The sequence below is a fragment of the Lampris incognitus genome, chromosome 15 (assembly GCF_029633865.1).
Source record: "Lampris incognitus isolate fLamInc1 chromosome 15, fLamInc1.hap2, whole genome shotgun sequence".
NCBI lineage: Eukaryota > Metazoa > Chordata > Actinopteri > Lampriformes > Lampridae > Lampris > Lampris incognitus.
The window spans coordinates 10,852,597-10,879,404 of record NC_079225.1 but is presented as its reverse complement, the minus strand read 5'-3'; the positions used below and the strand labels follow the sequence as shown (position 1 = coordinate 10,879,404).

Here is a 26,808-nt window from a genome sequence, read left to right as displayed (position 1 = left end):
ATGGATGAGGTTTTGGGAACGGCTTTCTCAGAACCTCCCACTCCCAGTAACTCCATCCTGGAAAGGTTCACCACTATCTTCACCCACTCTGGCGTTTCTGGCTCTGATGACCCGGAGCAAAGGCTTGCCGTCCTTACATCCTTCAGGGTGCTTTCAGGGGGGGACGCAGCTGAAGAAGATCAGGATGTGGTACAGAGAGGTACAGAGTTCAGTGTAAAGGTAAAGAGGGATTCAGGTTTGGAAGCTGTTTCAAACTGTGACGAAGAATCCTCAGCTCGCCTCATATTGCCTGGTGATGGAGACCAAACGACATGTGACTCAGTGAGCGCAAACGGAGTCCACGTGACTGCGTGGAAACCAGGAAATGATACACACCTAACAGAGAGCAACCGGAATCAATTTGACCTGTCAAGCAAGGCTGTTGGAGAAAAATGCAATGACCAGAACATACCCGCGTATAATCTGAGTTGCTTCTCAGGAGAGCTCAAGGTAGAGGAACAGACCCCTGATATGAGCAAGAACGAACAGAGCAGGCCCACATCTGACCTTCATCAGTGTTTGGTCACAACTGAAAGTAACGACGGCATAGACAGTCGCAGCAAAGACACGTGTGAGGCAGAGGAACCAGTGGGTGGCAGTGACTTGGATTCAGAAGGACAACACATTTTACCTGCCAGCGCACATGCGGATGCCCTTTCGATCACCAAAAAGCATGATGATGCTGAGGACAATGTGGAGGTGACAGTAGACGACGATGTACAAATTATAGACCGCTGCAGCGAGGGCATGCTCACTCATAACCGTGGAGAGGAATCCGGCAGCAATGAAAATTTCCCCACCAGTGCTCCCAGTTTCGTCACACCATCAGATGTATGTACGGAGCACATGCCCTTTGAACCTGAGCTCTTCTCTGGGGTAGAGGCTGAGAAATCTGCTCCCAGTGGGATTCCCAGTACTAGAAATGTGGTGATTACCCCGGCCGGGATAGAACCTGCTTTTGAGGAGCCAGTTACATCAGCAGACACAGAGACACCAGTATGGAAACGTGATGAAGTGTCTCCTCATTGCATGCAGGAGGATGAGGGTTTAGCGGACTTCAGTGGCGAGGAAGAGGAGAAGAGCGATTTCTGTCCGGACGCTCGCCGTGAAGAGGACCCTCCCTCCCAGATCACTGAGTTCCAGGATAATCTGACACAGTCCGCCACGTCGCCCACTTTTCCAGCCAGTGGTCCTCCGGCAGGATCGATCTCTACCAGGTCCACTTTCTTCCCATGTTCCCCTACTGATAAACCCGTCCAGCTCCCTGCCTTGCTCAGTGGTCTGCGGGTCTTGAGGAAAGGGGTCACAGGGCCTGAGCATGATACAGTGTCCCAGATCAGATCCCCACCCCAGGGAATGAGGAGAACGACCTCCCCCATGTCTGAGAAGCAGCAGGGGGACACCAGAGTTCAGACTGAGTCCCGGGGTAGCTTTCTGGACCAAATGTCCAAATTGCTAAAGCGTGAAATTAAAGGTGAGGAGAGAGAGGAGAAAAGGCAGGAGGGGCGGAGGGAGTCAGAGGAGGAGGAGGAGGAGGAAGAGTCAGCAGGTGTCACTCGGGAGGATGCGGCAGAGGCTGACCAGGTGACGGAAAAGAACGAGAGTAAGGAATACCAAGAGAGAGAGAAGGATAAAGCTGAACATGAGCCGGAGGAGCCAACTGGGACTTCAGAATCCCCAGAAGAGCCGACAAAACCGACTGTCTCCAGTGCAGAGGCGGCCTTTGATGCTTTCAAGGCCTTCTTCACACCCAAGCCTTTAAAGAAGGACCCGGCAGAGAAGGTGGACCTAGACGCAGTGAGGAGGAGGAGGATTAAAGGCGAAAAGGACGATAAAGCTTCAAATAAGAGGAAAACCTTCTCTGAGGGGAGAGTACGTTTGCTGTTATGTCACATAAAAAAACAACATTACTGAGATAATCCCAAAACTCAAGAGGCTTTAGTTTTCCAAGTATGCTTTCGACAGCCCTCTTGAGAAGTAACGATGGCATTAGCTCTGTTTACACAGTTGTGTCTCTCAAGCTGTAAAAGTTGTCATATGAATGACCTGGGCTTAAATCGTGTTTTATTCTGTGTCCTCATAGTCGGATGCTGCCATGTCGGGGGAAGGGGAGGAACGGACTCCTGGCCGGTTGCAGGCTGTGTGGCCCCCTCTCAAGGAGGAGCGAGTGGGACTGAAATATACAGAAGCAGGTATGGACACAGAATGGGAAAGACCACAGAAGCGTCGTGTCCATGAAGGCACAGAGGAGAGAGGAAAATGCTGAAATGCTCACAAAGTAGATGAGTTTGTCACTTCTCAAAAAACGTGAGAGCCTATACAGCTGATTCGCTATTTAGACTAGCAGTAACTACCTCCAGACGGAGGTTTGTTTGAGACGGAGCAGTGTAAGGGCGGTGTCGTTTGGTCTGTGATGTCACGTGGAGGATGAACGGTGTAATGCTGTGCTCGGGTAAATAAACCTCCACCCTGTGTATGTCTACAGCCAGGAACTAGCTTCTGCCTGGAGCTGGATTTGACAGCCCAGCTTTCTATGCTGACAGCAAATACACCTGGATGACCTTCTGAATTCATACTTTTAATCGTCCATTTTCGCTTTAATCTGTGCTCGGGGTCTTACCAAGGTGCGGGCTACAGCCAGGACAGACGGGTGACAAAGTAAAGGAAGAACCAACATAAAGTGTCCTAGTAAGGTGTTAGGCCACCACGAGCTGCCAGAAATGCTTCAGTGCAAAACCCCCCATAGGCGTTCAGCTGGGTCAAGATCTGGTGACGGTGAAGGCCATCGCATATGATTTACATCTTCTTCATCCTCATCAAACCATCCAGTGACCCCTCGTGTCCTGTGGGTGGGGGCATTGTCATCCAGGAAGAGACCCCTCGAGTCATGATAGAGATGTTTCATCATAGGATAATTGATTTATTGATAATTGATTTATTGATTGATTTTATTTTAATTGATAGTTGATTGGCGTCTGGGTAGCATAGCAGTCTATTCTATTGCCTGCCAACATGGGGATCGCCGGGTTGAATCCCCGTGTTACCTCCGGCTTGGTCGGGCTTCCCTACAGACACAACTGGCCGTGTCTGCGGGTGGGAAGCCAGATGTGGGTATGTGTCCTGGTCTCTGCACTACCGCCTCCTCTGGTCAGTCCGGGGCACCTGTTCGGTGGGGAGGGGGAACTTGGGGGAATAGCGTGATCCTCCTACGCGCTACGTCCCCCTGGTGAAACTCCTCACTGTCAGGTGAAAAGAAGCGGCTGGTGACTCCACATGTATGGGAGGAGGCATGTGGTAGTCTGCAGCCCTCCCCGGGTCGGCAGAGGGGGTGGAGAAGCAACCGGGACGGCTTGTAAGAGTGGGGTAATTGGCCGGATACAATTGGGGAGAAAAGAGGGGGAGGGAATCCAAAGAAAAAAAAAAGATGATCACTCAGAATAACTAGTGACCCTTCCCTTTAAGGGGACAAGTGGACCCAGACCATGCCAGGAAAATGCCCCACAGCATAACAGAGCCCCCGGACCCCCCTCACTGTAGGGGTAAAGCATTCAGGTTTCCTTTCATTTGTCAGCCATGTGGCTCACATATGTGAATAAGTTTTCAGGATCCACTGCCATCCTCTGGTACAGTAGTATACTGTAGTGTTTTAACTGGGATGTGTCGGTGGTGTTCCACAGACACCTCCAAGCCGCCTACTGTCAGTAACACGAGGATGTAGTGTATTGAAGGTAGTAAAGCTAGTCCAAGTTTTAAATTCTCATCATGCCTTTTGTAACTTCTCGCCGTTATTCTCATTATCACATTAAGAAAGCTTTTTTTTTTCAGTTGACGTGTCAATAATAATCCACCCATCCATCCATCCATCCATACATCCATCCACCCATCCATCCATCCATTATCCGAACCGCTTATCCTGCTCTCAGGGTCGCGGGGATGCTGGAGCCTATCCCAGCAGTCATTGGGCGGCAGGCGGGGAGACACCCTGGACAGGCCGCCAGGCCATCACACCCGCTCGATGGTGTTTTAAGCCCCCAACGTACTCTTCCAGGCAGCACTGCATGGAAGGCAGTCCCCGCCCCCAACAGTTTCATCCAATCACAGCACTGGTGCTCGAATTCAACTTTTTCCCTCCAAGCGCTAGCTGCTAGGGATTTTCTTTGCTGAACGGGCACCTCAGCTAGCTAGCTAACTGTAAACAGATCGCAATGGTAGATTTTAGCTAACTACTTTAAGCCAAGGTTAGCTCAAATGCAGTCAATCTGTTCAAATAGCTGGCAGTGGTGAGCGTTCAGTTTATGCTGTTAAACTTATCCGTGCAGGACAGAGTTTACTTAGTAATGGGCTAGCAGTTAGCGCTAGCTAAGTTCCAGGCAGCCAATTCATGTTTTGGGGTGGTTATGAGAGCTACCGAGTAGTGCTATTGCTATGTAGGTAGGCATTAGCCGATGTCTCCCAGTCTGCTTATTTAAACAACTACGAGACAACCTAGTTTTAAGTGAGCTGCACAAAGGCATGGTTGAGTGGGTGTCTTTCCAAAACTCCTTTAGGCACCCAGTTGTTGCTAGATAAGTTGTAAGACATCTAGACATAGCAGCTAAGTAAGTTAAAGCAAAACTGTCGCCAAAATGCAGTCTAGGGTCTTTTTGTGAATGTACACGAGTCAAACTTTCTCTTAAAAGGATATTTTAAAAAAAAAGTTTAAATCTAGCGCCAGTGCTGTGATTGGCTGAAACTGTAGGGGGCGGGGAGTGCCTTCCATGCAGCGCTGCCTTGAAGAGTACGTTGGGGGCTTAAAACACCATCGAGCATCACACACACATTCATACCTAGGGGCAGTTTAGTATGGCTGAGTTACCTGACCTACATGTCTTTGGACTGTGGGAGGAAACCGGAGCCCCCGGAGGAAACCCACGCAGACACGGGGAGAACATGCAAACTCCACACAGAGGACGACCCGGGACGATCCCCGAGGTTGGACTACCCCGGGGCTCGAACCCAGGACCTTCTTGCTGTGAGGCAACACCGCTAACCACTGCGCCACCTAATAACAAATCAATTCAATTCAATTTATTGTCATTAAAAACAATGTGCAGGCGCATGCGTGAAACGAAATGAGTCCTGCGGCTTCGCCAAACAGTGCGAGACAAACGCAGACAAACAGCAAACACGATATAAGATGAAGACCAAAAGTTAAAGATAAGTAAAAAAAAGAGCAGGAGTATAAACATATCCATAGACATTCAGTGGGTGGCCAGGTTCAGGTGGGCAACAGCTTGGGGAAAGAAGCTGTTTTTGAGCCTGGTAGTGCGGGCTCTGGGGCTCCTGTAGCGCCTCCCAGAGGGCAGGGGGGAGAACAGTCCATGGTTGGGGTGGGTGGGATCTCTGCTGATGCTCAGACCCCTTGGAAGGCAGCGTTTGTGATAAATGTCTTGTATGGCTGGGAGCTGGGTACTGGTGATATGCCGGGCCGCCTTGACGACCTGCTGCAGAGCTTTCTGGTATACTGAGGTGCAGTTGCCGTACCACACTGAGATGCAGCTGGTCAGGATGCTCTCTATGGTGCAGTGGTAGAAGTTGGGGAGAATTTTGGGGGCTAGACGGGTACCCCTCAGCCTCCTCAGGAAATGCAGGCGTTGTTGGGCCTTTTTCAAAAGGGCCTGGGTGTTTGGTGTCCAGGAGAGGTCCTCGCTGATGTGGACTCAGAAGAATTTAAAGCTGGAGACACGCTTCCACTTCCACCCCACTGATGTGTACGGGGGAGTGGCTGCAGCTTCTAGACCTCCTGAAGTCCACAATCAGCTCCTTCGTCACATCTGCTATGAAAGGAAAAAGCTCAAAAAGCCACCCTGTCCTCATTCCTCTCTCGTACGCCTCATTCCCCTTCTTTCTTCCTCTCTCCTCCCTTGTCTCCAACCTTGACCCCACCGCCCGCCCAGAGCACCAGGCGGCCCTTCTCCAGCTGAAGAGAGAGTTCAAAGACGAGGTGGAGAAGCTACAGGTATGTGAGGTGTGGCCTGAGGTGTGGCGCTTTGCCGTCGCACCAGACGCCGTCGTCCTTAAGACGCGCGTCTGAACATGTAGATATGTATAGAAGAAAACAGAGAATTTTAATGGTAAGTAAATGTTTGAATTATATATGAATTATATTTTCTAGCAACAACAGCCACTCAAAGCACGTTACAGTCAATGAATGGGGGTGTCCGGGTAGCGTAGCGGTCTATTCCATTGCCTACCAGCACGGAGATCGCCGGTTCGAATCCCAGTGTTGCCTCCACCTTGGTCAGGCACAATTGGCCGTGTCTGCGGGCGGGAAGCCGGATGTGGGTATGTGTCCTGGTCGCTGCACTAGCGCCTCCTCTGGTCGGTCGGGGCGCCTGTTCAGAGGGGAACCGGGGGGAATAGCGTGATCCTCCCATGCGCTACGTCCCCCCGGTGAAACTCCTCACTGTCAGGTGTAATGAGGCGGCCGGTGACTCCACATGTATGAGAAGAGGCATGTGGTAGTCTGCAGCCCTCCCCGGATCGGCAGAGGGGGTGGAGCAGCGACCGGGACGGCTCGGAAGAGTTGGGTAATTGGCCGGATGCAGTCGGGGAGAAAAAAAGGGGGGAAATCCTCCCCCGCCCCAAAAAAAACCCCCACCCACTCATACACCGACGGCGGTGTCAAGCATGCAAGGTAACAACCAGCTCATCAGGAGCGGTTAGGGGTTAGGTGTCTTGCTCGACGACTCCTCGACATTTTTGCAAGGAGCTGAGAATCGAACCGGCAACCGTCCAGTTACCAGACCAGCTGCTGTACCTGTGAGCCACTGTCTCCCATCTTAATGGCGGTGGATGTTGCAGTGGTGAGCTGCAAAAGATTCAGACTATTGAATGTTAACCGACTCTGTCTATATTTTGTATTCTAGGAGGACTATAGTCAGGAGCTGTCCAGGCTGAGGGTGGAAAATGAGGAGAGCGTCTCACAGCTGCAGTTCGGCTTGGCCCAGCTGCAGGCCGAACTCTCCCTGGGCAGCACCCGGCGGGGCGATAACCTCCGAGACGCCGCTGTATCCACTGGCGACGACCTTTTACACAAAGCCTTCCGCACCGTCTGCGTGCAGACGGACCGAGAGACGTTCATCAAGGCCCACGAGGACGGGGACGGGGGAGGGAGGGGCCGCGTAAGCCCCCAGCACCCCAACGCCTCCCCCCCAAAAAAGCTGGACATGGCCTCCATCAGCCTCAACTTATCTGGACAGCGGGAGGGTAGACACCTGTCCCGCTCATCGTCTGTCCCCTCATCCCTTCCTCCTCATCCTCCGCCTTCGTCAGAGCAGCCGACGGCTACACCCTCAGCCTCCTTCCCGATCATTCCACCCATCAACACAACTGCCCCTCCTCCTCCTCCTCCTCCACCTCCGCCTCCTCCGGCAACCCCGCTGCCATGTCTTCCAACGCTCTTAAACCAAACACGGTCGTCAGATGGCTCTCCACCGCCCCCACCTCCACCCCCGCCGCCGCCACCACCACCACCACCCATGCCAGGCGCAGCTCCCCTGCCACCACCTCCTCCTCTTCCAGTGCGGTCTCTGCTGGTGAATAAAGCTCCGAGGAAGCCAGCTGTGGAGCCGTCCCGCCCCATGAAGCCTCTTTACTGGACCCGCATACAGATAGAGGACAATAAGTAAGTTGACAGCTGTGGGTGGAGGCCTGTCCGTCTCTTCTGGCATTCAAATTTACCCACTGTGGTTGAGGGTATGACCAAGGAGTACTGGAAAGATTTTGGGGTGGTATTTGTTTTTTCAAACATATGTTGTTAATACAAATTGTCATCCATCCATCCATTTTGTATACCTGCTTTTCCCATTAAGGGCAACGGGCGATACTGGAGCCTATCCCAGCATGCACTGGGTACAAGGCAGGATCAACATCCTGGATAGGACATCAGTCCATCGCAGCGTGTACCAATTATTGTCATATTATATTCTATTTTATTATATCATACATCTATCCATCCATCCATTATCCAAACCGCTTACCCGGCTCCCAGGGTCGCGGGGATGCTGGACCCTATCCCAGCAGTCACTGGGCGGCAGGCAGGGAGACACGCTGGACAGGCCGCCAGTCCATCACAGGGCCCATACACACACACACACACACACACACACACACACACACACACATACACACATTCACACCTAGGGACATTTAGTACGGCTGATTCACCTGACCTACATGTCTTTGGACTGTGGGAGGAAACCCATGCAGACACGATACCCCAGGGCTCGAACCCAGGACCTCTTGCTGTGCTAACCACTGTGCCGCCCATATATATATATATATATATATATATATATACGTATATATGATATTATATTATTATATGCCTGCTGCCCAATGACTGCTGGGATAGGCTCCAGCATCCCCACGCCCCTGAGAGAAGGGTAAGCGGTTCAGATGGATGGATGGATGGATTATATTATATTGCAGGCACATGAATTCCAACCAACCTGATTAAATATTTCACACATCCTGACCAAAACTTAGGGTAAACTTTACTTTCAGAAGTGAAGATTTTATGCACCTAAAATCCCTATTACCTACCGGTTTGTATTAGAATGCAGAGCAACAGCACCCCCCCCCCTTCAACAGCATCCCAACTCCCCCCTTCAACAGCATCCCCATCCCCCCCTTCAACAGCACCCCCCCTTCAACAGCATCCCCATCCCCCCTTCAGCACCATCCCCCCCTCTTCAACAGCACCCCCCCCCAACAGCATCCCCACGTCTTCGTCTGTCGTGCACCACGGCCTCCATGACAGTCACATCTGCAGTGCTTTGTGTTGCGTGTAGTGTAGAGTTCAGCTCGTCCTTTACGTCATCACTTCCTCCCGGTGAATTCCTTTGCTGGTTTCCGGTGCTTCGGCATGTTTACCTTTTTTTTTTTTTTTTGCATCGACTACTTAAGTGCTGATAATTTAAAATCCCTTTATATTCAGGCAAAGACATTTGTGCTGTCGCCTTACAGCTTCACCTGTTCGACATCACGGCCGGTGTCGGTCTCGGGGCCGTGTTGTTGTCCATTTCCGGTTTAGTCGCCCGGGGACGGTAACAGAAATAAGCACATTTCTTGGCGAATCTGGTGCGTCGATTGACAGTCGAAGTGGTTTCGCGTCGCGCGTCGGTGCAAAAAAAAAAAGGAACAAACAAGACAAAAAAAGCCCGAGATCAGCCCCCCTCCCCCCCCCTTCCAGAAGAGCCGGTGATTTATGTGGTGTCGCTTTCAAAAGCTCCCTCAGCTGTCCAGACGAAAGCCGATACGTCTTGAAATGCCTCCATCCGCCCCAAAAGCCGCACTCAAACATCCATCTCGTGTTTTTGTTCCGCGGCCAAGCGTCCACTTATGCTAACCGCTGTCGTCTACGGCGTGTATGTGGCCCTCGGCGAGTCGAACATAAACCCAAACAAGAATTTCAACTCTTGTGAGTTTTGGACGGAGGGGAATAGTAACATTTTGTACAGTTTTTAAAACAATAAAAAAAACTGCTGGCACGGTAGAATACAGCGAAGCCGTGCCGAGCCGCTTCAGGGACTCCTATCCGGCCTTGCTCCGGTTCATCCGATGAAAAGAAAGCCTCGATGCAGCCATGTCCAACTGGCGACATTTAAATCGATATGTTCCTTTAATCGCCTCATTTGATACCCCGCCTCTCTCTCGTCCTCAGCGGAGACACGCTGTGGACCGCTTTAGAGGAGCCACACATCGTCGACGCCCGGGAGTTTGAGGACCTCTTCGAGAAGCCCGCCGCACAGACCAAGAGGAGGCCTCTGTCGGAGGCCTACGAGAAGAAGGCCAAACCCAAGAAGGTGACTGGACAATGAACCCAGACACGAAATAAGAGTGTTGTTGCCCAGCACGTGTCAGCCTAGGGGTGATATGTGTGGAAATTTGCCTCTGTGTGTGTGTGTGTGTGTGCGTGTACTTGCTGAAGAGCAGACACCGTCATCAGTGCGCACTGAGTGTACTTTCCATTTTCACCACTAGAGGGGGCTGCTGCCTTTCTACTCGCTGATACCAGCTCCCGAGGGCCGTGTCGAACAAAACAAACAACTTGGCTTTGTGTTTCCCTCGAGGAAATGGGTCCCCGATTTAAAATGGGACATCGACACGTTAGTCCAGCATCTGCCTCAGCGTGAGCTGGACTTTACTGTCCCGGTCACTTGAATGGTCTGGTCCCACGCTGAGATACGTAGAGCCTTCCATCCAAGGACTCCCGTCCTGGTTCACTGACAAAGGGCAGGTTACAAATGTGTAACTGGACAGACAAAAATGACGTTTGCTTGGTACCATCCTCTTGGTACCATCACCTTGGTATCATCCTCTTGGTACCATCGCCTTGGTACCATCACCTTGGTACCATCATCTTGGTACCATCCTCTTGGTACCATCGCGTTGGTACCATCACCTTGGTACCATCACCTTGGTACCATCCTCTTGGTACCATCGCCTTGGTACCATCCTCTTGGTACCATCCTCTTGGTACCATCGCCTTGGTACCATCGCCTTGTTACCATCACCTTGGTACCATCATCTTGGTACCATCCTCTTGGTACCATCGCCTTGGTACCATCGGCTTGGTACCATCCTCTTGGTACCATCGCCTTGGTACCATCACCTTGGTATCATCGCCTTGGTACCTTCCTCTTGGTACCATCGCCTTGGTACCATCCTCTTGGTACCATCAATAGACTTTCCACTAATGACCCTCACTAAAGGCCAGCTGCTGTGAAGTAGTCATGGTAACACTGTGTGTGTGTGTGTGTGTGTGTGTGTGTGTGTGTGTGTGTGTGTGTGTGTGTGCGTGTGTGTCATCGTGAAGGTGCTGGACAGTAAGCGCTCCCAGGCCGTGGGCATCCTCATGTCAAGCCTCCACCTGGAGATGAGGGACATAAAGCAAGGTCAGTCACACGGCTGTGATGCCGTCATCTGGAGTTCTGCTGTATTCACATTATGCCCTCGAAGAGCTCGACATTTATTTTTTTTTAAAAAGAAGTTTTTTTTTATCATTTCCAGTTTTTACAGCATCTTGGAATAAAATGCCTTTGTAATGTTTTCCAGCCCCAAAACCTGCACAAAATTCACTTTTGGCGATGTTATACTGAATAGAATAGAATAGAATAGAATAGAATAGAATAGAATAGAATAGAATAGAATAGAACAGAACTGTATTTGTCATTGTACAAGTACAACAAAATGTGAAAGTACAGTTCTTATCAGTGCCAAGATCAATATAAAAAGAATAAAAACCATACAACACATTCATTTCTACATTCTACTGGACACCAACATATTGCCAATCATTGTATCAAAATGAGTGGCAAGATGGTGACTGCCAGTCATTGTATCAAAATCTCGGGCTGTACAGTGTATTTTGGAAAACGTATCCTCAATTCAGCATAATCATAAAACGATGCGAAGGCAATGCCTCATCGGGGACTCGCACAATGTCATTATGAGCCGGGCCTGTAATAAGCGTGGCTGAAGAACCAGCTGGTGATCTGCTGGCACTTTCCTTCATTAAAGTAGAATTAGCTCTCGCTTTGTCGACCCTGCAAATCACTTAAATCTAAATTTATAACTTGGAACGTCCCGGCGCAATAACATTCTTATATGGTTTACCAGATCCACTGGAGCAGTTGGGGGCTCCTCGCTGAAAAACACATTGATAATAGTTATTAAGTTGTCACTCATTCCACTCCTCGCGCCAGGTTTTCCCCACTGATCCTGGAATTCAAACCAGCGGCTTCCCAAGCCAAAACATTCAGGCTACCGCTCTTCTCTGTGTATCACTCTTATTTAACATTAAGCCACCCCCCCCCCCCAGCATTTACCCTTTTTACCCTGATTTTTCACTTCAAACTAACCGGGAAATGTGCGCCGCCGGTGGATTTGGGCAGAGGAGCGAGGAGTTAAAAGCATACCGGAGCTCCAGCGCGAGGCTTCTGAGGGACAATCTGCAATGCTAATCTGCAGCTCTAGTCTCCCCGGAGCGCCGCGCGGGCCGCGTTCGACCCCGACCAGAATCTGCTGGCTCGTTCTGTCGATGTCAGCGGGCCCGTGTGAGCCCTTCGGGGCTCTTCGGTTTTCACTTTAAGCTCTTCGGTTTCCCTTATCTGTTTCGTCCAATAAATCAAACAAAGGATTATCTGCGGTCACGGAAAGGACTCGCGTTCCTGTTTGACAAAAGATTCTGCAGTTCACATCAGATGGGGCCTTTTTTGGCTCGACTTGCTTTGTTGCTTGTTTGCTGGTTGCCAAGAGCCAAATCCTACATGATCTTGGACCAGAGGGTCTGACCTGTGCGTTGTCCTCTCTCCCCTTAGCTGTTCTGACTGTGGACGATGCGTTGATGGACCTGGAGACCATTGGAGCTCTTTATGAAAACGTACGTCTCCTAGTTTGACCTCCGCGGCGTGCTCAGCAGATTTACCGCCGCGATGTATAAACTGGCGTTGCTAACAGATTCTTCTGCTCACTGCCGCTGTCTCAGAGAGCTCAGCCGGACGAGCTGGAGAGGATACGGAAATGCTACGAGACATCGGACGAGGACCAAGTCAAACTGCTGGACAAACCCGAACAGTCAGTATTTACCAGACATCTGACCTACTAACGCAGGAGACGGATGTGTTCACTGACATGAATCTGTACTGTCAAAACTCTACCAAAGGCTAGTGTGCGTGTTGTGGATGTGCACAATATTAAGATGGTCAATCCAGGGCGTCAGGGTGGCGTGGCGGTCTATTCCGTTGCCTACCAACACGGGGATCGCTAGTTCGAATCCCTGTGTTACCTCCGGCTTGGTCAGGCGTCCCTACAGACACAATTGGCCGTGTCTGCAGGTGGGAAGCCGGATGTGGATATGTGTCCTGGTCGCTGCAGTAGCGCCTCCTCTGGTCGGTCGGAGCGCCTGTTCAGGGGGAGGGGGAACCGGGGGGGAATAGCGTGATCCTCTTGTGCGCTACGTCCCCCTGGCCAAACTCCTCACTGTCAGGTGAAAAGAAGCGGCTGGTGACTCCACATGGAGGAGACACGTGGTAGTCTGCAGCCCTCCACGGATCGGCAGAGGGGGCGGAGCAGCGACCGGGACGGCTCGGGAAGAGTGGGGTAATTGGCCAAGTACAATTGGGGAGGAAAAGGGGTGGGGAAATAAAAGAAGATGGTCACTGCAGGCAGGTACAAGAAAGAAGTATTGCATACCTGTAAACAACTGAGACGTTAAGATTGCCCAGAAGAAGCATATCATCCATCCAATATAACGCGGGTGGCTCTAACATTCGGTGCACTTGCACATGTGCTCTGGTGTTCCAGGTTCCTGTACGAGCTCTCTCAGATCCCAGACTTCGCAGGCCGAGCTCACTGCATCATCTTTCAGTCAGCCTTCGCCGATGGAATCGCCTCCCTGAAACGCAAAGTCCACGTCATCTCCTCGGTTTGCAAGGTGAGATCTCCCTGAGCCCCATGTTGTACCCGCTGTGTGCCCCACGTTGGTCTCCTCAGGCACTGCAACGAGGAGCGGCAGCAGGAAGATGCTCTTGATGCCTGTCCATTGTTTTCACAGATTTAGTGTAACGAGTCTCTATGGCGACAAGAAGCGTTGCGATAGAAATGTGCCTACTGCCTGCAGACTTTAGCAGGGGCGAGATTAGGATATTGTAAGTTCGGTGTCATGTCAGACAAAACGTTTTGAGTCGCATATAAAACTGTGTATCTAACCTCGCTGTGCTCATGTCTTTCCAGTGCTGATACTTTTTGTTGTCAGTATCTGGGTGTTTTATTTGACGGTATTTACTAATTATTCCTCATATCACTGTAAATAGTACAACAGCTCGAAGTAGCGTCTACGATTTTTCACAGGAAAGACCAGAAATCCGTACCGAGCCTTGTAAACAGGTTGACTTAAAGTACTATTTCCTGTCAAGGCTCTGCTGGAGCAGGCCAGCGTGCGGGAGGTGATGGGGCTGGTCCTGGCCCTCGGCAACCACATGAACGGAGGCAACAGGATCAGGGGCCAGGCTGACGGCTTCGGCCTCGACATCCTGCCTAAACTGAAGGACGTGAAGAGCAGGGTACGAGCTTTGTCACCTTCAGATGTAATATTATGGAAGCCATCAGAAGTTCATTGTTTTCCAAGTCACAAGTAGGTCTCAAGTCTTGGCACTCGAGTCCCAAATCAAGTCCAAAGTCCTAAACTTGGAGTTTCAAGTCCTAAACAAGCCATTATAACCCTCGTCATTGAAGTGAATGCCATTTCAAAATTTTAACAGTCGAGTTAAAGTTGATTTGCTAAATTAATACTAATTGTGAATGCTTATTAAAAATTATATTTATTACGGATTGATTCAAAGTGAATCTGTAAAGATGGAAATTAAGAGTTGATCGGCAGAACACTTTTTAGAAGCATTTTAGCTTTTGGCTTGGAGAAGGTATCAAGTCTTTCAGGTCAAAAGGCTCAAGTCAAAGCCAAGTCATGAGTCAGTGGTGTTAAACTCAAAGTCAAGGCATCAAATGTGTGACTTGAGTCTGACTTCATGTCCATGTCATGTGACGTGGGTCTGACTCATGTCCAGGTCATGTGACTTGGATCTGACTCATGTCCAGGTCATGTGACTCGAGTCTGACTCATGTCCAGGTCATGTGACGTGGGTCTGATGAATGTCCAGGTCATGTGACCTGAGTCTGACTCATTTATGTCCAGGTCACGTGACTCGAGTCTGACTCATGTCCAGGTCACGTGACTCGGGTCTGACGAATGTCCAGGTCATGTGACTTGAGTCTGATGGATGCCCAGGTCATGTGACTTGGATCTGAATGTCCAGGGCATGTGACTTAGGTCTGACTCATGTCCAGGTCATGTGACTTGGGTCTGACTTCATGTCAGGGTCATGTGACTTGGGTCTGCCGTCATGTCCAGGTCATATGACTTGGATCTGACTCATGTCCAGGTCATGTGACTCGAGTCTGACTCATGTCCAGGTCATGTGATGTGGGTCTGATGAATGTCCAGGTCATGTGACCCGAGTCTGACTCATGTATGTCCAGGTCATGTGACTCGAGTCTGACTCATGTCCAGGTCACGTGACTCGGGTCTGACGAATGTCCAGGTCATGTGACTTGAGTCTGCCGTCATGTCCAGGTCATGTGACTTGGGTCTGACTCATGCCCAGGTCATGTGACTTGGATCTGAATGTCCAGGGCATGTGACTTAGGTCTGACTCATGTCCAGGTCATGTGACTTGGGTCTGACTTCATGTCAGGGTCATGTGACTCGGGTCTGCCGTCATGTCCAGGTCATGTGACTCGGGTCTGACTCATGTCCAGGTCATGTGACTCGAGTCTGACTCATGTCCAGGTCATGTGACTCGGGTCTGACTCGTGTCCAGGTCCTGTGACGCGAGTCTGACTTCATGCCCAGGTCATGTGACGTCATAAACGAGAAGGCTCGGCATGTACGAAATGCAAGCTTTTTGGTTTGAATCCCTAGAGCAGCTCAGGAAAACTGAGAAGCGCTCAGTTCCCTCCCCTCAACAAGTCCCGTCACATTCCTCTTAAGAAAGGTACCGGCTTCCCTCGTCGCTCCGCACGAGTCCCTGGTCATGAGTCCCCTTGTCAGCCGGTGTCGGCGTGACCATGTGACGCTCGGTGACCGAAGGAGGCCGCCGGTGAAAAAGAGCATCTGCAAGTCAACTGACCTGCCCCGCTGAACTGAAAGAGGTTGAAACTTCACACAGTCTGTGTGTGTGCAGGCTGCTGACAGCATGACTAGAGCACTGATAGGGAAAGCAAGATTGGTTGTGCTTTTTGTTCCCGTATTTTGCCACAAAAAAAGCTGGAATTAAGGCAAGTAATGTACCATTTTGCTGTGTACCGTGGTAACGTCCTCACACCGAATAACTCTAGGTGGACAATTGCCAGTTTTTTTATTTCATTTTTTTACAAGGACAGTTTTGTATTCACTCTCCCCTCTCTCCCCCCCAGGACAGTCGTATCAGTCTGGTGGACTATGTGGTTTCATACTACTTGCGCAACTTGGATGAGGTAATGACGATCATGCGTGCCTCCTCACATAAAGACCTTGGTGTTGCTTGTGCTCCCCTCGCTGCCTTATCTTTCCACGTTGTGGTACTTCAGAATCCATTAAATTAAAGGGGATTTTCTCTGTGACGCCCCAGCGAAATGAATAGCGGGTCTACGGCGACACAAGGGCCTCCGAGGGCGGATTCTGGCTGAAGGCCGTTCGGAGCTGAAGCTGGTTGCTGTCCAACGAGACACTTCAGTTTTATCCACATTCCTGCACATACTGAGACAGATATCCCCACATTAGGTGGGAGGAGATGAAATGAGATAAGTGTGATTGAGAGGCTGTTAAATAGGCCACCTGCTGGTTTAAAGCTGCATGTCTTCAGCCGGTCTTTAATGGCCCCTACGTGGTAAAAGCACTCCCACGGTAAAAGGGCTCCAGGGCGAGGACTCGTTTGGGTCCCAGGCCGGATGAAATGAGAGAATCCCCTCTTTAAAGGGTTGATATTTTGCCGCTGTTTTTCCTTGGCTCCCACCAGAATGGCGGCACGGACAAGAGTGTGTTTCCTCTCCCCGAACCGCAAGACGTCTTCCTGGCAGCGCAAGTCAAGTTTGAGGACGTCGGCAGAGACCTGCGACGGCTCGGACGAGATCTGACAGGTACAGGCATTTACGGTCACATCTCATTTTTTTTTGGACCCCCCCACCCCCACCCCAATTTTCCCCCAATTGTATCCGGCCGATTACCCCAACCCTTCCGTGCCGTCCCGGTCTCTGCTCCACCCCCTCTGCCGGTCCGGGGAGGTGCTGCAGACTACCGCACGCCTCCTCCCGTACATGTGGAGTCACCAGCCGCTTCTTTTCACCTGACAGCGAGGAGTTTCGCCAGGGGGGACGTAGCGCGGGGGAGGATCACGCTATTCCCCCTCCTCCCCGAGCAGGCGCCCCCCCCCCAACCGACCAGAGGAGGCGCTAGTGCGGCGACCAGGACACACAACCCGCATCCAGCCTCCCACCCGCAGACACGGCCGATTGTGTCCGTAGGGGACGCCGGACGGGGATTCGAACCGACGATGCCCGTGTTGGTAGGCAGCGGCCTAGACTCCTTTCTAGGCTTCGCGTGGGGTCATCTATCGTCTTCGTTTGACGATAAAGCCTTGAACAATGGCCCCCTTCACCAGTCTAGCGTCAGTTGTTTGCACACACACGCCCTGCCCCTGACTTCGTGGAGGACACGAGACGATCCGACACCCCCCCCCCCCTTTGAGCGAGTCAGACAGCGTGCTGTAGCGCCCATGTGACTGGGTGACCGGAGTCGGCCCGCCTTGTGGTCATTTTGTTGTGTGTTTTTGTTTGAAAACCTCAGCCGGCCCATGAAACTCTATCACTGTGATTTTGTGTTGCTCTCGAGAGTTCCCACAGAAGCAGTCCCGGCTCAGTCTGGCATCGTTTTCCCTCGGCCCCCCCCCCCCCCCCCCCGCTCGGCACCCCGCTTTCCCACCGCCGGCCCCCAGCGTTCGTATGCGTGTGTGCACACAGAGACTAGTAGGAGTCTCTGTGCTGATACTGGCCTGGCGCCTTTCAGATCCGACCTCTAATCCTGCCCATCAGATCTCTCCTCATTGTGCCTTTGTGCTCCTGTCGCCGGCGCAGGGAGACCATCGCTGCCCCGCTCTTACGTAATCTCTGCCGCTGCTCCTCTTATCGCCACACAGACCTCTCCTATCTCTGCTTGGGCCCATGTCGGAGATGGGCAGATACCCCGGCCTGCTCGGCTGTACCGGCCCGGGCCCCGGCGTGGCCCCCACAGGCGTCTTTTCTTTACCTTTCAGCGCGGCTTTGTCTTATCGGCCGGTCTTGCCCAAACCACCGTGCAAATCTGAACGGCCCGTCGCACGTTTCCTTTGTTCTGCCTGTTTGAACCACCCTCATGCCGGTCCGGAGGCGCTGCCTTTGTCATCCTTCACTCTCTCCGGGTTTCTGCCGCAGCTTCGCTTGCAGCGCCTCCTCCTCAAGTTCACCGAGGCGTTGGGGTTGGGGTTGGGGTTGGGGTTGGGGGGGGGAGGGGCGCTCCTCATTTCTCTTCAGTGACTCGAGTACACGCTTGGGTCTGTGTCCAGAATCGGTTTCAGCAGTGTTTGCTAGACGACCGGGATTTCACTCCTCCCTGAAACGACCACGGGCGGTCAAAATGGCCGCCGGTTTTTCAACTCTACATTCTGTCAAGCTAAATCCCCCCAACTGAGATGTTAAGGCGTTGCACACGTTAGTGTGTCTGTGAGGAAACGACTGACACCAAAATTAACATTTTTTTCCCTCCCCAATTGTATCCGGCCAATCGCCCCAACTGACCAAAGGAGGCGCTAGTGCAGTGACCAGGACACATACCCACATCCAGCTCAGCCACAGCCACAGCCACAGCCAATTGTGTCTGTAGGGACGCCCGGCCAAGCCGGAGGTAACACGGGGATTCGAACCAGTGATCCCCGTGTTGGTGGGCAACAGAATAGACCGCTACGCTGCCCGGACGCCCCCAGAATGAACATTTTAACAAGTATCATGCTATTTTAAACAATTTAAACGTCAGAGAGACATGGCCGAACATTGAAGAAGTGAAAATATTACCCGAGAAACAAAACGGAAAACCCATACTGTAATCTAATGCCCCCTTTCTGCCACACGGTACCGGCTCGGCCCAACTCGACTTTTTTGTTTCCCATTACTGGAGAGTACCGGCATTCTGGTAACGGTTACCACTTTTCCGGTACCACCTCTGTCGAGATTAAAAAAAAAAAACCTGAGCGGGTACCAAAATCAATGCAGGCCAGCTACACTGAGGGGGCACTGGTACTGAGGGGGTACTGTTACTAAGGGGGTACCGGTACTGAGGGGGTACTGTTACTAAGGGGGTACCGGTACTGAGGGGGTGCTGTTACGCAGTGGCGCCCCCAAGGGGTGGCCAGGGGTGGCCACCCTGATACTATCCCTAGCCCCCCCGCTGGCCCCCCCCAGCCACGAGTCGCATATGCAGAATATGCTTGTGATCTGATATTTTCATTTTTCATTTCTGGACATTTACAATATGACAATGAATTGTTTAACACGTTACAATATATACAGATACATAACACATTGAAACAGAATTGCTGTGGAACTCAAAATGTTAACTGTACTAGTATTAGTCTATGCACATCAGATATTTAGTAACATTAACTGTCAAAAAACTAAGAAACCAAAGTATTTCAGTGCGATTCCTTAACTCTCATACTGACAGTTTTCAACTAGCCTATACAGTACACTGATAGAATTCCTGAAATTCAGTCATGGCTTTTGGTTTTGGTGTGCCACCCCAAGATTTTCAGTGGCCCCATTTGGCCACCCCCTATGAAAGATTTCTGGGGGCGCCACTGCTGTTACGGTAATGGAAAACGACACTCTGCAAGTCGGGCCGAGTCGAGCCGGTACCATGTAGCGGGAAAGGGGCATAACAAACGTAACGAGGCCTATAAAACATGAAATATACAACAAAAAAAAAGATCTGAAAATAACCATTGGAGCCGTCCCAAACACAGCCGGGACTTAAAAACTACTGGAACGACCGTGGGCGGTCATTTTGACTGCCCATGGTCGTTCTAGTAAAAGTGTCCCTCATTCAGATAGGTCTAGGTTATTTTAAGGTAGTGGCTTCCAACGCTGGTCCGTAGGACCCTGGGTCCTGCTGGTTTTCTGTTGTGCCAGGTGTGCTCACGATCCTTCACCGTGTGTCTAAAAACTCCCATGGTTCAATGGGTGACGACCTTGCAGAATACAGTACACCAGTGGGAACCAAAGATGTTGGGACTGATTATGCAACAAAGCCTCTTCGGCACACAGAGAGCGGTGCTGGATGCCTGTTTGATTTTGCCATTTTCCCAGCGGTCAGAGCGGTCTTCCCAGTTTTCCAAACAGATCCCGATATCAGCCGGCGGATCTCAGGGTGGCAGCCCTGTCACGGCGCTCATTGGCCGCGCGGGAGAGATTTACAGCGCAACACATCGAAGAACATCCAAGCTGTTCGACGCCTGCAAGGAGCGAGCCTTACAAAAATGCCGCTACGCCGAAGCCTCCGCTGCAGGGCGACAGGTTGGATTTCGGTTTCGGCCTCAAAGCTCTCGCCTCTCCCTCGCAAGAGCATGTTTACGCGAGCGCCTGTGACCCTCTTCACTCCGAAATAAGCAAACTCTTGTGTCTACAAAGAAGAGAAAGAAAGGCTCACCACACAATGCGAGCAAGGGGTGCCCGCCCCCCAAAGTTTACACAAATTCTGAAGGAAAACAGTATTCTTTTGTAATCTTATCTGGGAGATGTTGATGGAGCGTAGGGGTAGGGCTGCGGGGTTTGGCTCCCTCCACAGTCACTATTATGACTGGCTTAGGAGACTGGCTCCTGTGATGCACTGATTGGACGGAGGGACCGAGCAGAAAGAGCAGACCGGGGGGGGGGGGGCGAGGGAGAGAGAGAGAGAACAGGGTCTCCAGTCGCCATCTCTAGGTGAATCTAAAGAAGTGATATCGAAAAGAGGAAACCACCGTGATAACCTCCTGCTCCGGCACAGGTGGAGCTCATCCCAGTACACTCCCGCCACTCCTCCTGCTGCCTTCCGACTCTGTCTCTCTCCACCTCCGTCTGCCTCTCTTCCTGTCTCCGTCTATCTCTCCGTCTCTCCCTGTCTGTCTGTCTCCGTCTCTCCCTGTCTGTCTGTCTGTCTGTCTCTCTTTCTCCCTCCCTGTCTGTCTGTCTCTCTCTCTTCCCCCTATCTTGCTCTCTCTCTCACACTCGCTCTCTCTCTGTCTCTCTCCTCCCCCTTCTCTGTCACTTTCTCTCTCTCTGTCTGTCTGTCTCCGTCTCTCCCTGTCTGTCTGTCTGTCTGTCTCTCTCTCCCTGTCTGTCTGTCTCTCTCTCTTCCCCCTCTCTTGCTCTCTCTCTCACACTCGCTCTCTCTGTGTCTCTCTCCTCCTCCCTTCTCTGTCACTTTCTCTCTCTCTGGCTCTGTCTCTGTCTCTGTCTCACTCTCTTTCTCTGTCTCCCTCTTGCTCTAGCTCTCTCTCACTCTCTGTCTCTCCCCCCGACACTCTCTCTCTCTGTCTCTCTCCTCCCCCTTCTCTGTCACTTTCTCTCTCTCTGTCTGTCTGTCTCCGTCTCTCCCTGTCTGTCTGTCTGTCTGTCTGTCTCTCTCTCTCTCTCTCCCTGTCTGTCTGTCTCTCTCTCTTCCCCCTCTCTTGCGCTCTCTCTCACACTCGCTCTCTCTCTGTCTCTCTCCTCCCCCCTTCTCTGTCACTTTCTCTCTCTCTGTCTCTGTCTCTGTCTCACTCTCTTTCTCTGTCTCCCTCTTGCTCTAGCTCTCTCTCACTCTCTGTCTCTCCCCCCGACACTCTCTCTCTCTCTGTCTCTCTCACTCTCTTGCTCTCTCTGTCTGTCTCTCTCTCCTCCCTCTCTCTCTGCCCTCCTCGTCTGGCTCTCTCTATCTGTCTGTCTCTGTCTCTCTTCCCCCTCTTGCTCTCTCTCTCGCGCTCTCTGTCTCTCTCCTCCCCCCTCTGTCACTTTCTCTCTCTTTGTCTCTGTCTCTCTGTCTCTCTCTTGCTCTAGCTCTCTCTCACTCTCTCTGTCTGTCTGTCTGTCTGTCTCTCTCTCGCTCCCCCCGTCTTGCTGTTTCTGTCTGTCTGTCTGTCTGTCTGTCTGTCTGTCTGTCTGTCTGTCTGTCTGTCTGTCTCTCTCTCGCTCTCTCTCACTCCCCCCCCCCGTCTTGGTCCAGTATATATGTGTGTGGGATTTGTTAATTGGTGAATGTGTACATGTGTGTGATGGACAATGGGGTTTTTTGAGAACTTAATGCCCCCAGTGGCAATGTTTTGTAAGCTATACTGTCCTCACCCATTTCCATCATATAAAAATGTAATCTAAAAAAATAAGAAAAAAAACAAAAACACGTTTCTGCGTTGTTCTCTGTTTTCTGAAGCCTTGTGTTGTCTCTGGTTCCCCAGTGTGTGAGACGGGTGTGCAGAGTGTGTGCAGGAAGTCGCCCGCGGAGCATCTCCAGCCGTTTAAAGACAAGATGGAAGCGTTCATCCTCAGTGGTGAGTAGTGACGGACGTAGAGATGCCAGGCGGAAAAACAATTAAAGTGCTGACACCCAGTAACTTACAACACATCTGTGTGTGTGTGTGTGTGTGTGTGTGTGTGTGTTTATATATATATATACACACACACACACACATATCATCTCATCTTCAGCCGCTTCTCCGGGGTCGGGTCGCGGTGGCAGCAAGCTAAGTAGGGCACTCCAGACGTCCCTCTCCCCAGCAACGCCCTCCAGCTCCTCCTGGGGGATCCCAACACATTTCCAGGCTAGATTGGACATGTAGTCCCTCCAGTGAGTTCTGGGTCTACTCCGGGGTCTCCCCCCAGTTGGACGTGCCCAGAAAACCTCCAAAGGAAGGCGCCCAGGAGGCGCCTCCTTCTGGATGTCTGAGCTCCTCACCCTATCTCTGAGGCTGAGCCCAGACACCCTACGGAGGAAACTCACTTCAGCCGCTTGTATCCACGATCTCATCCATTCGGTCACTACCCAAAGCTCATGACCATAGGTGAGGGTTGGAACGAAGACTGACTGGTAAATTGAGAGCTTTGCCTTCCGGCTCAGCTCCCTCTTCACCACAACGGTCCGGTACAACGTCCGCATTACTGCTGATGCTGCACCAATCCGCCTGTCAATCTCCCGCTCCATCCTACCCTCACTCGTGAACAAGACCCCGAGACACTTGAACTCCTTCACTTGGGGCAGCAACTCATCACAACCCAGAGGGAGCAATCCACCATTTTCCGGTAGAGAATCATGGCCTCAGACTTGGAGGCGCTGACTCTCATCCCAGTGGCCATTTCACACTCAGCTGCAAACCGCCCCCGTGCGTGCTGGAGGTCACGAGGTCATGCTCTGATGAAGCCAACAAAACCACATCACCTGCAAAGAGCAGAGATGAAGTTCTGAGGTTCCCAAAACGGACACACTCCTCACCTTGGCTGCGCCTTGAGATCCTGTCCATGAGTATCACAAACAGAATCGGAGACAAGGGACAACCTTGGCCGAGTCCGACACCCAGCGAAAACGTGTTTGACTTTATGCTGAGAATGCGGACACAGCTCTCACTTTGGTCATACAAGGGCCAGATGGCTTGTAGCAACTGCCCGGTACCCCATACCCCCAACAGTACCCCCCCACAGAGTGCCCCGGGGTTCACAGTCATAAGCCTTCTCCAAGTCCACAAAACACATGTAGACTGGCTGGTCAAACCCCCCTGCCCCCCTCAGCACTTCCGCAAGGGCAAAGGGTTGGTCCGTTGTTCCACGGCCAGGACGGAATCCGCGTTTTCCCTCCTGGATCCGGGATTCGACAGTCGGTCGGAGCCTCCTTTCCAGCACCCTAGAGTAGACTTTCCCAGGGAGGCTGAGCAGTGTGGTGCCCCGATAATGGGAGCGCACCCCCCGTTCCACTTTAACCCTAACCCTATACAATATGGTTTAAGAGAGGCTCAAGCTTGTGTCACACTTTTTAATGTATGTGTTGCAAAAACGCATCGCGACACGCTGCATGTTGTAACTGACGCCTTTACGAAGTGGCAGGAAAGTCCAGTAAAGCCGATACTTACCAAGTCACACAGAGTTGCACAGAGTGGTGCGTTTTCTTGTACTAGCCAAGCCTGTGCTCGTGCTGATATGCAGCGTATGGGTAAAATCTACCCATCCTCGCCCGATTCAGCTGAGTCGGCCCTCTTTGTCCCTGCACCGAGTTAGCCGTTTACTCTTCGTTTACACGGGATTGCTACACAATGCCACTGTGTGGTTGCGTGAATTGCCGCGCCACCAGTGTGTACACATGCAGTAAGTAGGGCTGTGTAGCGCACTCGTCCCTTTGACATGGCCCATTTATTCCCAGGGTTATTTACATACTCCCTCCGTAATTCGTCCGTTGTGTGGCGTGTTCAGATAAAGGTGATCTGCATCCTGTTGGCGTGGGTGGGGGTGGGGGGGGGGGGGGCGTCAGTGTGCCAGTCTGCCGTGTGGGGCAGCAGGGCTGGTATCGTCTGAGGCAGACAGCCGGGGGACGGTGCAGGGCCGAGGCTAGACGCGCAGATAAGGATCGGGGGATTTGGCGACGACGGAGACGCTCCCGCTTAGACAAGACGGGCACCGAGACACCCTCGGCTCTGTCAAGAGAAAAATGTTCATCCCGAAATGTCGTTTAATCCCGCGGTTATGTTGCGAACCCCTCGCTTCTCACAAAGAGAGCACTGAATAATACGCCGTCGGAATCGTTCTGTGTGACTTCTGTGCAGTTTTCGCTTGCCGCTGAGGCGTTTCCCAAGCCCCGGTGTCAAACGGGTCTCGAGCTGAGAAGATTTGCACTGGAACACTTGAGAAATCGAGCAAGCGCGTTCACGTCGTACGTCGGAGAGTTGTTATGATGCACATTGACGCTGTGACGGAGGCGGCACCCCCGCAGCGTTGGACCGAAAGGGCAGGTATCAGTGGGCCTCTTGTGCTGTGATCGCGGCAAAAGCTCCTCGAGAGTCGCAGCGAGAATGCCCCCATTGTCAAGCAATTGACCGTGAAATTGCCGTTAAGAGGAGGCCAAGCGGTCGCCTGGCTCCATCTGACGGGGCCGTCCTCGTACAAGAGCTTCCCGGTCTGTTCCTACGGAGCTTCATGTCACACGACTCTGTGTCGGCAAAAGAGGATTATGACTATTCCATATGTAATCTGACTTCTTCGGGGAAGGCGGCCTTTTTAATCACCTCCTCGTTTTGTGTCTTTTCAGCCCGCAGGGAGCACATCGAAACTTCACATCGGTCGACGACCGCGCAAAAAAGGTTTGAGAGCGAAACCCCCTTTGTCCTTTGTGTGCTGTGCCTTGTTATGTGCCCTTACTCGCCTCTAGCCTAGCTTAAACGGACGAGTCACGGTGCAGCCGGAGGCGCACTGCTCGGATGGTCCGATGAGGTCGCCGTGCGGCGCTGTGCCTCAGCCGGCCTCCGTCCCTGGGCTGAGGAGGCAGAAATAGCGTCCCGTTTTCATGCTCGCTTCTTTGTCCTCCTCCTCCTTCTCCTCTCTGCCGACCCTCGCTGCTGAGCAGTTTTCAGGACCTGGTGTCGTTCTTCGGTCTGAGGCCCAAGGCGGGGGAGAAGGAGGTGTCCGCTGGTCACTTCTTCATGCTCTGGTTCGAGTTCTGCACCGACTTCAAGGCCAGATGGAAGAGGGAGAACAAAACCATCTCTAAGGAGAGGTACCTGACAGCTACAAGTGTGTGTGTGTGTGTGTGTGTGTCACATTCAGTTTATTAATGAATATCTGGAAACAAGTGGTGTGTCATTACCAAATGGGTCCTCCTTCTGCTTCGGTTTGATTTGGCTGAAGTGGACCTGACCACGGTTCTTTCTTGTTTGTTGGAGGCCGCAAATCATATCACCAAATGCTTGGTTGTTTGGATGTAAAAGGCGTTTTTACTTGGAAAGAGGCGACGAATGCCAAGGTTGTTGCACGCTAATGAAACGAGCCTCATTTTGACTCGAGGGTCGTCTGTGGAATTGATTTGCAGGTTGAAAGAGGCCCAGCTCTCGGTGAAGAGGATCACGGCGGAGAAAAAAGTGGAGACTCGAAAGGTCAACCCGAACAGTCTGGTAAGAGACTTAAGGGACTCGGTGCCAGTAATTGAGATTCGCCTTAGTGCAGCTCTGGTTGCCATCGCAACACATCAGATGTTTCACCGTAGGACACCGTGCATGAGCGGAAGCTGCAGGAGAGGTAAGAACACGACGGGGCATTTATAGTGCCGAGACCTCAGCTTGAGTCACTAGTCGCAGGGGGTGTCAAGCTCCGGGCCTCGAGGGCCGCAGCGTCTGCAGGTATTTGTTGCAACCGTGCACTACACCGCCTGATTTAACTAATTAGCTCACCCCCTGGATCAAGGAGGGGAAAGGAACTAGTTTAATCAGGCGGTGTAGTGCACGGTGGCAACAAATACCTGCAGACGCCGCGGCCCTCGAGGCCCGGAGCTTGACACCCCCTGCGACTAGTGAGAGAAAGCAACAGCGGCCCCACAGCGTCCCACAACATCTGATGTCTCGCTCCAAACAAAGGCCGTATTCCTGCTTCCACGGACGACGAGTCCATTCCTAACCGTCCGTTTTGTCCCCCAACAGAAAGAGAGGCTGCGCCAGAAAGAGGTTATATCCGGCAATTAGGAAACCCCCGGGGGCCGCGTAAGAAATGAAGAACAGAAGAGAAGCCGTCTCTGCATTTGTCTGGGACCCCTGTTTGGTATTGCGGCGAAGCAGACCACGATGCTCCGCCAGCCGTTCTTCACTGGACACAAAACACGATTTCCGTCCAGTCTCCTGGAGCTCTGAACGGGGGGCGGCGCCATCGATCGACATGTTTTTTGTGTTATTAAAAAGAATTTAATCTTAACGTTACGAAGCTGTGGGGTACTTCGGCGATACGTTTAACCCTGCGTAGACTCGCCTTTCAGGAAAGATTTGAATCCCAGACGATGCCCCCCCCTCCCTCCCTCCCTCCCTCCCCCCCCCATTAGGCTACTTGGCTAAAAAAAAAAAAAAAAATTCAACCGACTCATCTAAAAGACCACGAAGTAAGGGGGGTTGATAAATGCTTTTTTTT

The 26,808-nt window shown here is 51.8% G+C and overlaps 1 protein-coding gene across 1 annotated transcript; it reads left to right on the top strand.

Annotated features, from left to right (window-relative positions):
- LOC130124782 (formin-like) lies at positions 1-26,510 on the top strand. The gene is made up of 17 exons (XM_056294132.1): positions 1-1,911; positions 2,123-2,231; positions 5,976-6,037; positions 6,948-7,705; positions 9,746-9,887; positions 10,892-10,979; positions 12,405-12,466; positions 12,572-12,660; positions 13,390-13,519; positions 14,001-14,147; positions 16,057-16,116; positions 16,638-16,758; positions 22,119-22,211; positions 24,950-25,001; positions 25,265-25,414; positions 25,727-25,808; positions 26,331-26,510. The coding sequence occupies exons 1-17, from the start codon at positions 1-3 to the stop codon at positions 26,370-26,372; spliced, it is 4,098 nt and encodes a 1,365-aa protein (XP_056150107.1). The 3' UTR covers positions 26,373-26,510.
- The last annotated feature ends 298 nt before the right edge of the window (positions 26,511-26,808 follow it).